The sequence below is a fragment of the Terrapene carolina genome, unplaced genomic scaffold (assembly GCF_002925995.2).
Source record: "Terrapene carolina triunguis isolate 2854851 unplaced genomic scaffold, T_m_triunguis-2.0 Scaffold93, whole genome shotgun sequence".
Taxonomy (NCBI): domain Eukaryota; kingdom Metazoa; phylum Chordata; order Testudines; family Emydidae; genus Terrapene; species Terrapene triunguis.
Window position 1 is genome coordinate 7,402,710 of NW_020664444.1, and position 17,215 is coordinate 7,419,924.

Here is a 17,215-nt window from a genome sequence, read left to right on the forward strand (position 1 = left end):
CGAGCACCCCCAGCCCAGCTCGGGCCCTGGGGCGCCGGCCCGAGCGGCCCCGGCCCGAGCCCCTCTGGCCCCGGCGGCTCTGGCTTGGGCCCTGGGGCACCGGCCGCGTCCCCAGCCGAGCGGCTCCGGCCCGGACCCAAACCCCGCGACCCCAGCCCGAGCGGGGCCCAATTCCTGGGGGTGGGCCCCGCTCTCGCTAAGGCCGGCCCTGGTTGTGATGGATAAAGCAATATCTGCCGTTGATGAAAGGTTTCATACCTTACGAGTAAACCATGAACAGTTTGGATTTTTGTATGACAGAACTAAATTCAACGAAATAGGAAAACAAGAGCAGCAAATGACAAAGTGCAAGAACCTAGAGAGCCTCCTGAAGCACGGTGATCGTTTTGATTTAAATGGACTTGAACTGTACGAAGAATTGAGTACACTGTCACCAATGTTGCCACATGCGAAATTGGTGATGGACATTGTACAGTTTATTCATACCAGCAAACTTGTTGACATATATCCTAATGTGTACATTGCCACTCGTATTCTACTGACAATTCCTGTAACAGTAGCATCAGGAGAACGGAGTTTCTCAAAACTAAAGCTCATTAAAAATTATCTCCGCTCTACAATGAGTCAGGAACGCTTGCTATTCTTGCAATCGAACAAGACATCGCTTTGTCTTTATCATACGATGACATTATTACTGATTTTGCAGCCAAAAAAGCCAGAAAGATTGCTTTTAATGAAAAACAAATCCTTGTTTCAATACCTCTTCATAGAAATTTCCAATAAAATGTTGACACATTTAAAAAATTATATTATTTGCATCATTCTGTCAATAAATCAGAATGTTTTCTATAGCGCTACTTCGTTAGTGCAAGTAGAGTCCATCAGCATTACAGTGGGCTTAATTAAGTTAAACTGTTTTTAATAAAGTGCATGTGGCAAGTTTTCCAATACCGTAAGCTTATGTTTGTGTTGCTAAGAGCAAGTCGGGCATAGGGGCACCAGTTTAATAATCCCACCTAGGGCACCATAAATCCTAAGGACGGCCCTGGGCGCAGCCCATGCAAAGGATGCAGGGGAGAGCCACGTGACAGAGTCGAGAAGAGAGCTCAGCTGTAAAGAGGCTTTTTAAACATTTCCGGGTCTCTTCGGAAACGAATCAGACTTTGCAGAGCTACTGCAGCCTTGGCTCCATCTCCAGGGTGGTCGTCTGTCAGAAACAGAGAGCAGTCTCATAGTTTTTGTATGTTGCTTAGCTTGATTCTCGGCAATGTAGGCCCTGATTCCCAGTTACGCACATGCTTTACTTATGCAGTGCAAGCAGTCCCATTGCTAAGTGGGAGCAGTAGTTTGCTTGAGGGCTATCGGAAAAGGCTGCCCCTATAAATGATGAATGGAAACAAGTTGCTTTTAGTGCAGACCAGGCCTTCGAAATCTGAGTGTTATAGAGATGTAGGGAGACACCCTCACCTTCCTAAAAATATTTTGTAGTGGTTAATTATCCTATCGTATGGTCTTTAAAAGGTGGCCCACCGGAACCTGAAGACTAAGGGCTTGATTGTACATGCAGCGCGTGTCACATAAGACAGACTGTATTTGAGTGCCTGAGTTATAGATGATTTTACGAGGTGTGTCGTGGATGATTGTCAGCGTATCTTCCAGCAAGTTCAAGCCCTTAATTTTGAGAAAGCGACAGTATCCAGTCATATGACGCATCCCCCTCTCCCCCGCACACTCCCACAAGCCTTCTCGGTTACAATTTCTGCTCTTTTAATTAGCTGCTAATGGGAACTATGATAAGCTGCTGATGCTTCTTAATGACTCCATAAAATAAAGACGGATAAGGCACCGACAGAGCCGTGCAGCGTATCCAGGAGGAGTAAATGCAAGCAGGCAGAGGACTGAGCGGTATGGGTGCAGGCTTTCAAAGCTGGGACAAGGAATCTCTCTGAAGGCTGGAGAAATGGCAGGCATCCTCTATGTGGATCCAAAGAGGAGCCTAGAAATTTGGCAGCAGTTAACAGGCCTGTTGGTGTGACACCAGTTGGGCACACGCTAAATTATGTCTCCCAGTCATTTCCATTGAAATGGAAATCAGAATTGAACTAGACATGGAGGGACTTGGAAGCCAGGGCCGTCAGTGGCCTTTTCTCATTTTTTTGGAGGATTTTGGGGATGCCAGGGCAGTCAGTTAACCCAATGGGCTCCTCGGAGTGTTTGGGAGAGACTGGGAGTGAAAAGTCCAAATAGAATTAACACTCCAAAGAGGCAGCATGACAGGCCCCGTGGCCTTTTCTAGGTTTTTTGAGGATTTGGGGGATGCCAGCTTTCAAAGCAGCCTCCGATGGCACCCGTAGCGATCTGTGTACGCAAAATGCACATGCCCATCAGGTAGGGTGACCAGACAGCAAGTGTGAAAAATCAGCACTTCCCTTCCTGCAAAAGAATTTGTTATTTCTAAACTTATTCCTGTTCCGCACTGGGACAAAACTGAGACGACCTGATATTTTCCATGGGGGGAGAGAGAGAGAGATCCCAGAACAGCTCGTTGCTCCAGGCACTCACCTGGGGGATGGGAGACTGGGGGGTTAAGTCCCTGCTCTTGAACCTGGATCTCCCACATACCAGGGGAGTGCCCTAACTCTGGGCTATTAGCTGTCTGGGGTTTAGACCAGAAATACCGTCCTGGACCCAAGAAACTCCTACAGTCCTGCATAAAGTTTTGGTTTGGACAAACTGGCCTTTTCCAACTGTTTTGTTGAAAAATTCCCACCAGCTCTGCTTTGACTCCTCAGCCCGGCCTGCTTCGGTGGGTGGATGCTGGCATTTTGTGCCCACTCTCTCAGGCAGAGGCTTGGGATGAGGGTAGGTACCGGCCATGTTTTTCTAAGAACATCCTTTTGCCAGCCAGGCTATCTGCAATACATTAAAACACGGGTATTGGCTCTGGAGACAGACCCCCGTGTTTTTCTCCCAGCTAGGAGCAAGGTGGGTTATGGACACTGGCAGCATGTGCAGAAGGACCCAGACAAGATTAGTTGGTCTGTCCTGTTTCGTGCTGCTGTAGCAGAATTCTGCAATGCACGAAGTAGAGGCTGGTTTTACCTGGGTCCTCAGGTACACATGGTGGGAGTAGGGCGGAAATAGTCTGTTTTCACGGGAACGTTGACTCAGACGCCTGGAGGAGTCACTGGGACTCAATGAGATTGCCATGAAATTTGAGGCCAGGCATCAGCTGCTCTTCCCTGTGTGCAAAATCATTTTAAGAAAACTGTTGGCAGCCAGCCACTTCCGCATCAGAAGGACAGTCCGTGTCTCTGTAGCCTTTCTTTAGGGTGCATAGAATGCACCGTGCACTCGTTCTATCTGGGGGGGTTGTACTATACTCATCGCCATGGTATTGGAGTGCCACGTTTTCATACCATCTGACCTCAGGCGTGGGCCCTGGACAGCCATGTTGATATCCTCCACGTACGTCTAATACATACAGGCTGATGTTAAAAACATCATACAGAGCCCAGGGAAGTCTTCTTTTTTCCCTCCAGGATGCTGCAGATATTCCAGATTTCACAGCGAGTGGCTCAACGTCCATGGATGCAGAGATAGCTGAGGGCAGTGTGCTGAACCCCTTTGCTCCCACTGAGTCCTGCCTGACTCCTTGAATAATGGGACTTCTTAGAGAGGAAGGTGAGGCTCCGCATGAGTAAGGGGGGTCAGAATCTGGCCCTGAATTTTTGAATTTAGCTACTGAAGCAACACATGTAAAGTTTTGCCTGAAAGAGCAGTGGGACTGGAGGAAGCCATCTGAGATTGCATCGGGAAGCTTGTTTTCCTTATTGCCACAGCTGAGTTTGATGCTATTCAGAGTCATCTCTTTTTGCTCAGGAAAGCCTAACCCCTCTGGCTTACAGGGAGATCAATTTCTCTCAATCCTAAAGATGATAGTCTGCTAAGGAGAGAGAGAGGAAGCTAGCCCAAGGCAGCTGTACCGCAGTTTGGGCCGCTTACCTGTGGGATGGATACTCAGAGGACATTAGTTATTAGTGTTCCTATCTCCTTAGGCCTTCTGGTCAGCGTTCCCCTGGAAGAAGAAAGCTTGGGATTATCTAGATGTACTGAAAATGTGAAGCCACGGCTGCACATGACGGGCAGGCATGAGCCATTAATTGCCCAGAAATAGCAAGAAGAAGTCAGAGGAAAGCTGTTTCTCGTCTAGAAACAGAAACGTGTTTCTTCACCGATGGCCTCTTTCCCTCATGAGCTCTTCTCCCTCCTTAGCTCAGCAAGGTCAAAATCGGGTCAGGCCCATGAGAAATAGCTGTAAATTAGCATTTAAAATTCTACTTTTGCTCTTTTGATTTGAATGCTGTCTGCTTGGAGTATGCTCATGGCTTCCTGTCCGTTGCTCAAGAGTCTTGCTCAATAGATAGCAAGCTGGAGTTTGTCTTCTCGAAGGCTGTATCTATACTCTCAGGTAGGGGTGTGATTCCCCTGCTCAGGTACATGCACACGCACTAGCTGTCAACAAGCTAGCGAGAGTATAAATAACAGTGTAGTGCGGTAGCACCGAGAGCGGCAGGGGAGACATGGCTGAGTACAGACCCACTGTTTTCAGGTAGGTGTGTAATAGAAATCATAACATAACAGCCCAGCAGATTGAAATCCTTATCACAGACATAATAGGCTAGAGCTAGGAAAATAACTGATTTTATGGTTTGCTGGCTGCTCAAAAAAATCATGGAAAAATAATGGTTTCGAGCTGACCCCAAACAAAAAATGATCATTTTTTTCCTGCAAACTGGGGGGCAGGGGGAGAAAAAAAATCATTTTGTGCCAAACAAATCGTTTTGTCCAACCGAAAACGAAACGTTTCATTTTTCAAGTTTCTTTTTTTATAAAACGAAAGCAAATTTTCAAACAAAAAGGTGTTTTGAATCGAAAAATTGAAACGTTTGGTTTCCAAATGTCAGAATGAAAAGTCGTTTAGATTTTTGGAGGATTTTTGCTTATTTGATTGGTTAGGTTTTTTTATTGAAACAATTTGACAAATTTGCAAAATCTTTCAGTTGACCCGACTCTGCATTTTTCAGGAGAGGGAGGGGGGAGGGGAGTTTAATCTGAAAGGTTTTGCCCAGCTGTACAATAGAGTGACTAGCAGAGTCTGCTTGATTTGATTTTTTTTTTTTTAGTATTGTCAGTTAGCTTTCTTTCTAAAGTTGCTCAAACCAACAAGTCTTGTTACTGCTGATAATCAGTGGCTCGAAAAGTAACCCAAGTACATTAGGTTGGTACAGCCAGGGCCGGCTCCAGGCACCAACTGAGCAAGCAGGTGCTTGGGGCGGCCAAGGGGAAGGGGCGGCACGTCGGGCTCTTCGGTGGCAATTCGGCGGAGGGAAGGACCTGCCACCGAATTGCCGCCGAAGAAGAAGAAAGTGGGGCAGTGGAGCTGCCACGGATCGCGATCGCGGCTTTTTTTTTTTTTTTCCGCCGCTTGGGGCGGCGAAAACCCTGGAGCCGGCCCTGGGTACAGTCCAGCCTAGGGACTCAAGTGACAATTCCTACATTACAGAAGCCAAAACATACTACCTATATTTATAGCATCTCACCCTTCTGTTACCACATAAATCTGTTAAGCTTTCAATAGGAACTGTGTAACTTCCCCATTGTAGCTTTTTGATGCCTGAGTCAAGCAGCCATGTAAATGACGCGTTAATTATTTAGGGAATGTTTTGTGTATCCTTTTAAAGTGAAATGTTTTAACACATGGTGGCAAGCCTTGTAAATCAGTGCTGGAACTGCAGCCACCTGATACAATTAGAGCTCTCATTGTCAACAAATGATCATGCAAATTTGTTCCCTCTGATATGAATCGATAAGGAGACTTGAACAAGCCATGTATTAATATGGGGTTGAGGGGTGGGGAAGCTGCCACATGATCCTAATGGGCGGGGGGGTTGGGGAGATTCTAATGATATAAGTATGATAGTGTAATGATATTATAGTATGATATAAGGCTGTTGATCTGTGGAAATCAATCTGTAGCTCTAGCAATCAGGAATGAGCTAGACCTCAGCTAGACCTGGTTACAGCCCAGTGCTTTACCAGGGTTTGCAGTCAGAATCGCAAGAGCCTCTTCATTCCCCCAGGGCATTATTAGAGGAGGAGGTGATTCTGGGGATGGGGCTAGAGATAGAGAGCTTGCCTACAGGAACAAGTAGGTCGCAGCAAGCTAGGGTGCGAATCTACCCCACACTAGCCTGCTGCTCACTAACTATCCAAGTGAACCCTGCTAGCGTGTGTTAAGAGTTTGTTAATGTGCTTTGATTTAGTCCTCTTTGAACCAGGACTAGATCAAAGCACATTATCAAACTCTTAATGTGCGTCAGCAGAGTGCCCACAGACAGTTAGTGCGTGGCTGGCTAGAGCAGGGTCAATTCACACCCCAGCTTGCCACCACCTAAATGCTCCTGTAGACAAGCCCTGAGCCGCGTGTGGCTGCAGCTGGCCAATCTGGAAGCAGCATTGGGGTGTCTGTCCAACCTGCCAGAGAACAACCCTCCCCCCCACTAGAACTTCGGGCCACCATTGTAAATTCAGTCCTGAATCTGTATGACTGCTGAGTCTGCAGCTATGCTCCCAGGCAGGCGGTCAGATGCCATGGTGATGGGCAAGGTATGAATGCCCAGATAGACAGTTAGCGAGGTCTTGGGAAGTCCCGTATTTTGGGGGTGTGTCAGCTTTCTGCACTTCACTCCCTCCTGTTCCTCCTACTCTCATTCTCCCCAATCACCTCTCTAACTGCTGTCTTCATCTCATCTCTTCTCCGGGCCTTACTCAATGGCCCCTGGGGCTGGAGCCACCTTCCTCTTCTCAGATGCCAAAAGCTCTCCTTCCCCTCCTCATACCGTACTGTGTTTGGGGTGGTGTCCAGCATGTATCTCAGTCCCAGTTCAATAAATGAACTCGTGGCTTTGCTGGGGCTGAGACTTCAGCCTCGAGACTGGTGCTTTTCATAGATTTTTAAGGCCAGAAGGGACCGTTGTGATTATGGAGGCCACGTCTACACTAGGACACTTGACCAGTAGAGGAGTACCACCATACTAGCCTGGCAAAGCACTCCTAGGGTGGACGCAGATATCTTGGCAGTCCCGTAAAGTTTGCTAGTATAACTGCATCTGCCCATGGGACTTCTGCCCGCACACTGATGTCGGTCAGAGATCACAGCTCTTCATGCCCCTGAGCGACCCAGCAGGACTCTGTAGTGTAGACATAGCCTACGTCTGACCTCCTGCGTAACACTGGCCTTTCTGGAAAGGCAGCTGTGTTTCTGACACACCTAGCCCATTGGTGAGTGTGTGTTACCAGCCCCCTGTTGTGCCTGACCTGCAGAGGATAGAAGTCTGTGAAGCCTGGGCTCTTAAACTCAAGCTGCAGCAGCTTGTGCTTTTAGCTCTGGAAGTCCCCGGTTCAATCCCTGGTTTGTTAGCCAAGAGGGCAGCTGTCACGCTGACATCCTGCCTGGCTACCGCTGCATCTTGTACCACAATACCCGTGCGATCCTGGTTTGCCCACCGTCCCTGTCAGTCTCTCTGAGTACAGAGGCTCTCTTTCTGCAGATTCTATGCACGAACGCTTGCCAGACAAATTGCTTTCGTGACCTTTTTTCCCCCCCTTTAATTAACAAGAAGGGAGCAATTGCCACTTGTCTGCGCAGTCAACAAGGAGGAAAATATATTCAAGGCTGGAGATGAGTAAATTACACTTATCTCTTCAGCCCTGAACAGCAAGCGGGGTGCAGAGGCTGTTTGACTATTCATAACGCTGGTTTATAGACTGCCACGGGCTGAGGTTGCGTCATTACCATGGGACAGTCTCTAACGTGAGATGGAGAAGCGGTGGGAGCTCTTCCACCTTGCTTTTGATTCTTCTTCTCCCTGACCTCTGTCGTGTTCTCAGATTCAGTAGTGCCACGCACACGCAGTCGAGTGTGGTGTCTTTCCTGACGGAGAAGAGATGGGACCCCACTCTGACAAGCACGAAGAATAGTTTTGATGGACACAGCAGCTGTCTTACTCCCACACTGATTGATACCGAGGCTGTGATTTTTCAAAAGGGGGGGGGCCTGAAGTTAGCCCCCTAAATCCCTATTTCAGCACCTAAATCCGTGGCTTGATCGTCAATAGGGCCACGCACCCTGCAGCTGCCACTTGTAACTGATTTAGGTGCCTAAATATGGACTTGGGAGCCGAACGTTAGCCACCCTGTTTTGAACACCGTAGCCAGCCTACGCTGCTGAGTGTCAGCATGCTGAGGGCGTGTTGACACTGCAGTCAGACCTGTGACCGCAGCACATGTAGGCAGCCCCACGCTAGTTTTGATCTAGCTCGCTCAAATGACAAGTGAAAACGTGGCAGCATGGGTCGTACAAGCCCACCCAGGACCCTGGGTTTGTACTTGAGTGGCTAGCCCATGGGAGCACCTGTGTTCATAGAATCATCGAAGATAAGGGTTGGAAGAGACCTCAGGAGGTCATCTAGTCCAAACCCCTGCTCAAGGCAGGACCAATCCCCAACTAAATCATCCCAGCCAGGGCCTTAAAAACCTCTAAGGAAGGAGATTCCACCACCTCCCTAGGGAACCCATTCCAGTGCTTCACCGCCTTCCTAGTGAAATAGTGTTTCTTAATATCCAACCTAGACCTCCCCCACTGCAACTTGAGACCATTGCTCCTTGTTCTGTCATCTGCCATCACTGAGAACAGCTGAGCTCCATCCTCTTTGGAACCTCCCTTCAAGTAGTTGAAGGCTGCTATCAAATCCCCCCTCACTCTTCTCTTCTGCAGACTAAATAACCCCAGTTCCCTCAGCCTCTCCTCGTAAGTCATGTGCCCCAGCCCCCTGATCATTTTCATTGCCCTCCACTGGACTCTCTCCAATTTGTCCACATCCCTTCTGTAGTGGGGGCCCCAAAACTGGACGCAATACTCCAGGTGTGGCCTCACCAGTGCCGAATAGAGGGGAATAATCACTTCCCACGGCTTCCTGTCTATTGTGATTCAAGCTTGTTCGATCACAGTTAGCTTGGATATATCTACACATGCTGCAGTCACGCCTTGATTGCAGTGTAGACATGCCTATAGAAATCAGCAGCAAAACTCCCATTGATTTCAAAGGGCCTGGTCTTTCATCCGTTGTCTCCTTAAGTCCTAGGTTCAAGTAAACAGTCACAGATTGGACTGTTGCAGTTCACTACATGCAGCAAAAAATTTTCTGGATCCAGAGGTGACTGGAATACTTCAGTTCCAACGCTCTTGCCTCACTGTCCGTGATCCCAATATACAAAAGAAAAAAATCCCCCACCTCCTTTCACGGGCTGGGTGTCTGATGTACCCAGCTTTGCTTGTTTGAATTGCATGTGCCGCTCTACAATCTAATATTACAATAACTGGATGCTATCAGGTGCTGCTGTGAACGTCATTCATTCATTTATCTCTGCATGGTGACCCATTTCTGAAGGACAAAGCTCAACTCGAGCTGGAAGGGGGAAATTGACCGTGTTCTCCTTTAACGAAAACATTTCTAAATGGATTTAAACACAAACACAATCATTTCTTGGTCCCCGTTCACTAAACGTACCACACTACAAGAAAGCAAAGCTGACAACAACCTTGAACGGCAACTATGTTGGCTGTAGAATCCGCAACATGCCGGCAGGAGCCGAGCTTTCTAGAAGAACAGGCTCCCCACTGGTAAACTGAGGGTAAACAAAAAGTTCCGAACATCCGTGTTTAAATTCAAGCGGTGTCGGAGGAGAACCAGACTGATGAGCCATTTATTTTGGGACGTGTTTGTGGAAGACTCAGGTTGAGCTTTGGGGCAGATCCCCCGCTGCTATAGAGCACCATAGCTGTGTTGACTGTCAGTGATGCTATGCTGATGATCTGGCCTTTTTCATTCCCACCACTGTCCTTTCCCAGCAGTTAGTCACAGCTTTCCGATCCCTGATGGAACTGCAGAATATCACATTTGAAACGTTACGTTGTTGTTACTGTAGTACCAAAAGCATGCTAGGAGCTTTACAGACAAGTCAGAAGCTAAGCTCCCAACCCCAAGAGCTTACAAACTACCCAGACCAGGTCTCACATCCTTTAAGAATACTCATGCAATTTGTATGGGTGGTGGCAGTGTGCCTCTAATCTCTGCTCTGCCCTCCTACACGTGTGACTTAACATCTAGAAAGAATCCCATGATTCACTGCTGTCTCTCCTGTAATACACATCAACCTTTATTTGATGGGGGGACCAATAGGTTGAAACTCTTGGGTGGGCAGATTTGGAGGTGAGGTTCATCTGGCTGTATAGTACTTACATGATCCATTTTGATGGGCATAAGAAATAAGTGGCAGTAAGGGGGATCTATCAAACCCCACTAGTCCCCTTGTAAAGCCTGCTTTAACTTTAAGGAGCAATGGAACAAAGGTGGTTGACTGATCTGTCTCCACTTACATGGATTTTGAAATAGCCTGTTTGCAACTCCCTGGGCCATTGTCACCTCTATCAGTTATCATAATAAGATTGTCGGTTGCCAGGAGATGTGAAGTTTCATGATGCAGCAATTGTAATGAAAGAAGAGATGAAGCCCAAACAGTAATTTTGGGTCCCAGCAGAATATGATTATCCATTTTGTTAGGGCAGATAGGCAAAGCTAGAATCTAACCTCGTTGGGCTTTCTTCCATCAAGGGTTTTGTGGCAAGCTGCCTGATTGAAATTCATCAGGACTACAGCATCTTTAAACGCATCCCCCTCCCCCCCCACACACAGACAAGATATGACAGTAGAACTCTTATTTGACTCACTGGGGACTGAGGAGCTCATCAGATTAGAAAGGACATAACATGGGGGGAGGGATAGCTCAGTGGTTTGAGCATTGGCCTGCTAAACCCAGGGGGTTGTGAGTTCAATCCTTGAGGGGGGCCACTTAGGGATCTGGGGCAAAAATCTGTCTGGGGATTACTCCTGCTCTGAGCAGCAGGTTGGACTAGATGATCTCCTGAGGTCCCTTCCAACCCTGATATTCTATGAAATTTAACATGTAACACCTCAAAATTCCAGCTGCCAGCGGTAGCGTGGTTGCAATGCTGTATGAGTGGCGAACAGCTTTTCAAGAGCAGAGGATAAAATACTTAAAGACAATCTGAGTCCCAGTGGAGAGGTTTTTTGAATTACTCCACCGTGGAATTACAGTAGGTATGGTGCATAGCATCACTTTCTTCTTGTCCTTCACACCACTGCAAAGGGATTTCCAATAAGGCATCAGGACGTGAAGGGATTTTGACTTGTTCTTCACCAATGCCACTTTCGTGATGTGATTTCTATTTCTGTATTCACCGTCAGGAAAAATGGCCCAGACAACTGGTCATTTGTAAGACTGGTGTTCGTAAAATCGAGGTTCTGCTTTTATTATCATTTAAGTGTTTTGCTGGAGCACCTAGACTCAGATCAGAGCCCCTTTGTGCTGGGGGTGTATGGACACATAATGACAGACTATCCCTGCCCTGAAGAGCTTACAATCTAAACGGGCAAGGCTGAGGCACAGAGAGATTAGGGAGGGGCATTTCAAAGGTGCCTGAGTGATTTAGGAACACAAATACCTTCGTTCCTTTCAGTGGGACTTGTGCTCCTAAGTCACATAGGTGCTTTGGAAAATCCCACTCTAAGGGTGTGTCATACTACCCGCTGGATCGGCAGGCAGCGATCGATCCAGCGGGGGTCGATTTATCGCGTCTAGTCTAGACGCGATAAATCGACCCCCGAGCGCTCTTCCGTCAACTCCTGTACTCCACTGTTGCAAGAGGCGCAGGCAGCGTCAACAGGGGAGCGTCAGCCATCGACTCACCGCAGTGAAGACACCGCGGTGAGTAGATCTAAGTACGTCCACTTCAGCTACGTTATTCGCATAGCTGAAGTTGTGTAACTTAGATTGGTTCCCCCACCCCCACGCCCCCGCCCAGTGTAGACCAGGGCTAAGTGACTGAATGGGACCTTCCTAATTCATGACCGTTTGTTGTAACTGCTAGACTAGAGCCACACAATAGAGTGGGTTTAGAAAGGCCCTGGGTGTCCTATGTTACACCCACGCCATCAGCCTGTGTTCTAACCATTTCAGTTCGGTAGTTCAGTGCCATGCTTGGGAGCAAATGTCCTTAGGTTGGTCTGGCCGTCATTTCCACACGTCCCATACACACTAGCGATATTTCATCTCCCAGGAGCTTCTTCCCTCCTGGGTCTGTGTGCATCAGACATTTCCTTTATGGTGCCGGGGCTCCGTGCCCAGTCTTACGTAACGGAGTTTTCAGCTCTCAAATGGCCTTGTAATCTCAGGACTTCTCTTCCAAGCAGCAGCGCTATTAGCACCGGCATACTTAGCTGACCTGAAAGAAGCTGGTCAGGAAATAACCTTTGCCAAGTGACATCTGTCTAAGTTTACTTTCAATACAAAACAGTAACTCTTGCCCGTTGTTTATTTAAGACGAGCGTGCTCTCATGGAGCACATCATCCCATTTCACTTACTAAACCACGTTACGTAAACCCATTGACTTACCTGATCTTTCGCTTCTCTCTTTTGAAAACAGGCATGCGAGCCCAGCTGGCCTTTTACTGACAGCTGTAGTGGCGGTTTCTTATATGATTGCAATGCTGTATGAGGGGTAAGTAGCTTTTCAAGAGCACAGGATAAAATAATTCGAGATAAAGCCAGAGTCCCAATGGAAAGGTTATTCCACTTAGCCCACCATGGAGAAAAAGAATGTTTATTTTTTTTCAGTCACCTTGATAATGGACAGATTCAGGTTTTAAGACGGCTCCTAAGGAAAAAGGAGATTAGGTATTTTTAATGGCCGTCTCTGTCTTGAATTTACATGGTAACGACAATAAAGAAGTCCACAGGAGTAGAGTGGATATCTTGACTGTGCACTGCAAAAACTAGTTTGCAGTCTGTAATTCCTTTTCTGGGCTCCTCTGATCTTTTGCACTGCACTCTCCAGGCACATGCTGAATGTGGCTGCTTGGAATATCCACCAGAGGCATCAATTGTACTTTAGCAGTGATACATAATTCAAATGCCCTTAAAGGCGATCTGCAAAGGATGAAAATGGGAGGTTGGGCGTTTGCTTCTGATGAATAAGAGAGAGCCTGAAAAGCGAGGGGCTTAGTGCCCTGAAGTTTTGTTTCCCACTTGGTTGTTCATTTTTCTTTACTTTCATTTTTGTCTTGAAGGGGAGCGAGAATAGATTTAAAGGGCTAGATCCTCCTTTGGCCATACTGCCCACAGCTTGAGCCAGAGCATGTGCAAACAAAGGGGGCTTAGAGCTCACCTCTGCTGCCCTCATCCTGCTGCGGCTCTGGGCAGAGCCAGTCCGCCTGCACCAGGTTAGAGCAGCCTTGAGGACTGCTCTCATTTACGTCAGCAGCCAGTGTTCCAAAGAGGCTGAAAAGCCCAGGGTTGGCATAGCACGTGATAGTATTTCGGCCACACCCTGCTTCCCAAGCTACACTAGCAGTCAGGAGAGGGTTGTGTAGGAGCCCTTGTGCCCACTCTGTGCCACCAGAGGATCACCATTCCCCTGGGGTGATCCTTCTGGGACTGGACAGCAGGCTTTAGGGCAGGAATATGCCTACAGTGAGAACATAGCCCAGGTTCTGCGCTTGGAACCAGTCTCATTTGTCTCCCTACGGGATGAGCCTCTTGCCTCCCCACAGTCAGGGATTCTGGGTATTTCCCAGGGTGGGTGGTCCTAGGAGCTGTCATTAAAGCTGGATGGATTTTGAAGACCTCCAAGTCTTGTCTCTGGCTGTCATTGTCCATTCCCCCTTTGCATACATCAGCGGTAGCGGACATTACTGAGCCTGGTGCAGAGGGAGCTGGCAGCCTCCCCTAAGGCAGCGAGGGGCACCTTTGCAAAACACCTACAGGGGTGCAGGGGGCTTAAAGCTACATCGACACCTTGGCCCTTGTTTTGTCACAGACTTGCATGCTGCAGGCAACAGTCACAATCACTAGATGACTCACACACGGGGAGAAGGGGCTGGAGTCTTGCTCCTAAAACAAAGGCTAAAGGAGAACTTAGTTAGCTGATGCTAGTAGCAGGTCCCATACTCTCTCCGCAGGCCCAGCCACTAAGGGTGAGTAGTATAGTACACATACCTACAAAGCCAATGCATTGGAGAGTGCCACCCACACAGCTGCATTCCAGCCGAGAGGTATGGGAATTACCCGGACTGCTGTATTGTTTCTTGTTCCAAAGCAGAGTCTCCCTGATCTCTAGGTGTTAAGAAGGGACAGGAGCAGAGATCATGGTATCCGTTTAATGGCACATAGTTGTCTAGAATTTTTTTCTACCTTTTCCCACCCCCAATAGACCCTTCACGGAAGAAATTTATCAGCAGAAACAGAAGGCGGCAAAGAACAAATAGCAGCAGCCGGTGTGTTTGCAGAGTACTGAGGAGAGCGCAAGAGCCGGGTGATTTCAATAAGGGGAGTCGGTCTGCTGGGCCATCCACCTGCGTGAGATAATTTGACGGGATACGAGAACTCAGCCTGACTTCTAATTATGCCCTTCCCCAAGCTTTGCATTCGCTGACTCTTTCTAATCCCTCTCTCTAGTTCTCAAGAGATTTTGAACTTCAAACCCCCACAAAACCCAGCTAGGAGGGTTTCTTCACAATGAGTTTTGTTCCCACTTCCCAGTTGGTTCCAAAACAGCCAAGGCGAAAGTGTTTTGATTATAGGCTTGAACGTGAAAGAAAGGCAAAACCGGCAGGGAACCTTGAAGTTAAACGTTTAACCTCTATAAAGCCGCAAGAAAAACCCAGCTACTGCATGAGGCCAGGGTTCAAACTTAACAGGTGCGATTGTGTAAGAGTGCACACGCGCTCTGTGAGCCTGCATTGTGGACATGCAAACCAGGTAAAGCCATGCCTGACTGCCCCATTGCAAGTGGAGATCAGGTCATTCCAGACACACATTTGCACATGCTTGTGTTATGAAAATTTAGCCCAAGCGGCCTGATTTTTAGACTTGCACGTGTAAAGGCCTGTGCAAAAAGGCTTGGGCAAGTACCTGGCTGGTCTGCACGCACAGTTACTGCCATTGCACCTTTTGCTAGTCTTAAATTCACCAAAATTTGGTCAAGATTTTCAAAAGTGACTAGTGATTTTGGAGGCCACAATTTTTTGGATGGCCAGAGTGAGACATCTTCAAAGGACTAATGGTCAGGAAGTGCTGAGTGGCCATCGGGCCCCGTCAAAGTGCCTCAAGTTGGGCATTCAAAATCACTAGTCACTTTTGCCAGTCTTGGCCAAAGCCCTCTTAAGCTTCCAGCCTACTCTCTAGCATCAATGCGCATCAGATTAGACCTGCCACTGGTCCTACAAAGCATGCCTCATCGCAGCCAAAAGGAACCATGCAAGAAACGGTTCTCCAAAGAATTCTCTTTTTCACTTGCAAACAGCAGAAGTCAGAGAATCCCAGGATCTTGGTGTGGATCTGAGAGGTGCTCAGATGGTGACGACATAAGTCTTTTTTATTTTTCTCTCTCTTTCTCCTTTGTGAGACAATTTCTCAGGCTGCTCCACACACGGCTGGTCCTCTGGATGTGTGATTTGCCCATTTCCCCTTTGAAATGTATCTTGCTAATTAGCCAAACAAACCCCATCCTGCCAACGAATTATACCACGGCAGTTGTAACAATCAGAGAAACAGCCAGAATAAGAGAGCTAAAAGCACTTGCCGGGACCCAGGAGTTCTGTGTGGCTCAGTCTACCCTTTGTCTCCTCCTTTTACCCTGGCTCACAAAAGCTGCAGCAGATACACAAAGAAAGTAGCCGAGAAGAAGGGGATTAGCTCAGAGGACTATCATGCAGCACCTTTCAACCTTTCTCCCACCCATCTTGGAAGGAAGCAAAACCAGTTTTTAGAAACCAGCAAAACAAAACAAAAAAAACCCCAGCAAAACAAAGCCCAGCTGTATTTTCTAATTAAAGGGCCCATGAAGTAGTAAACAGGGCCCCGTGGGGACATTTGTAAATAGTTTCTCAGGACAGCAGTCACCTGTTCCAGCTGATCTTTCATGCAGATGTCCCTGGAATGAGACTGTTAAGTAGAGTGACTTTCAAAAGGCTGTACAGTATTGATGTCCGAAGTATTCAGCTGACACTCTGCACTTTTAATACGGTGCATTTAATCTAGGCCTGAGCTGTAATTGCACCGTTTGCTTGAAAAGTCGACACCTGTGACTTTGGCAGGCATCCCGGTTTCTCTGAATCCTGTGGTGACTTTGCAAATAGCCTCTATTGTGAAGGAACGTGAAATATGTCATGACTCCGCCAGTCAGTGGGGGCAGAAGCTCCATCCTCGCGGATCAGCTGGTGTCCCACGGAAGGAGGCGCTCTGCCGTCTTTGAACCAGCCACGGAGAAGGAAGGGAGGTGTCTGCAAAGCACTGTGAACTGGGATCATGTTCCTAGGGGAGCAGGGCGAGCGGAAGCACCGTGTGATGAGCGTATTTCACCAGGGGGAAATAATGCGGGCACCTCCGAAAAGGGAAGATGGCAGTGTTGTCTGGGGAGTAGCTCAAGGGGCTGGCAGTCGGGGCTCCTGAGTGCCTGAGCTCTGCCACTCGCTCAGTGGACGTTAGGCATCTAAATACCCTTGAAGATCTGGGCCTTAGGGCTCCGTTGTTAGAACTGTTGAGCCCCCGTAACTCCAGTTGAAGTCTAGGGGAGCTGCAGGTGCAATCGTGGCCTGTGCCTCCCATCGGTAACGCTGACCCTACCCTCACAGGGCTTTGGTGAGGCTTAATTTAAATTAACGTGCGGAAAGTGTTTTGAGATGCTGGGCTGCAAGGTGCCATGGCAGGGCACTGGGTCTCTCCGGACAAGGGTCCCTGCAAAGACTAGAGCCCTGATTCGTTGTAGTCTCTACTGAGCTGCCTTTCGACTGGCTCATGCCCCATGTCTTTTTGTTCCACTCACTGACTTGCTACATCTTTATTGACGGGAGTGATTTGATGGCGGTGCAGGGACAGCGGCTACTTGTTTGGTGCTTGATCAAAGCGCAGGCGGGGTTCGCTGTGCAGAGTGAAAGCTCATCAGACCCCCCTCTTCTCTCTCTCTCACACACACACACACACACACACACACACACACACACACACACACAC

At 48.1% G+C, this 17,215-nt stretch overlaps 1 protein-coding gene across 2 annotated transcripts in view; it reads left to right on the forward strand.

Annotated features, from left to right (window-relative positions):
* PEMT (phosphatidylethanolamine N-methyltransferase) overlaps positions 1-17,209 on the forward strand; it is a 99,277-nt gene extending 82,068 nt beyond the window's left edge. For both annotated transcript variants that reach the window (XM_024205261.2, XM_024205260.2), the window contains exons 6-7: positions 12,630-12,704; positions 14,415-17,209. In XM_024205261.2, the coding sequence (XP_024061029.1) occupies positions 12,630-12,704; positions 14,415-14,469 (130 nt within the window). In that variant the 3' untranslated portion in view covers positions 14,470-17,209. The remainder of the gene's footprint in view (positions 1-12,629; positions 12,705-14,414) is intronic.
* Positions 17,210-17,215: the final 6 nt, after the last annotated feature.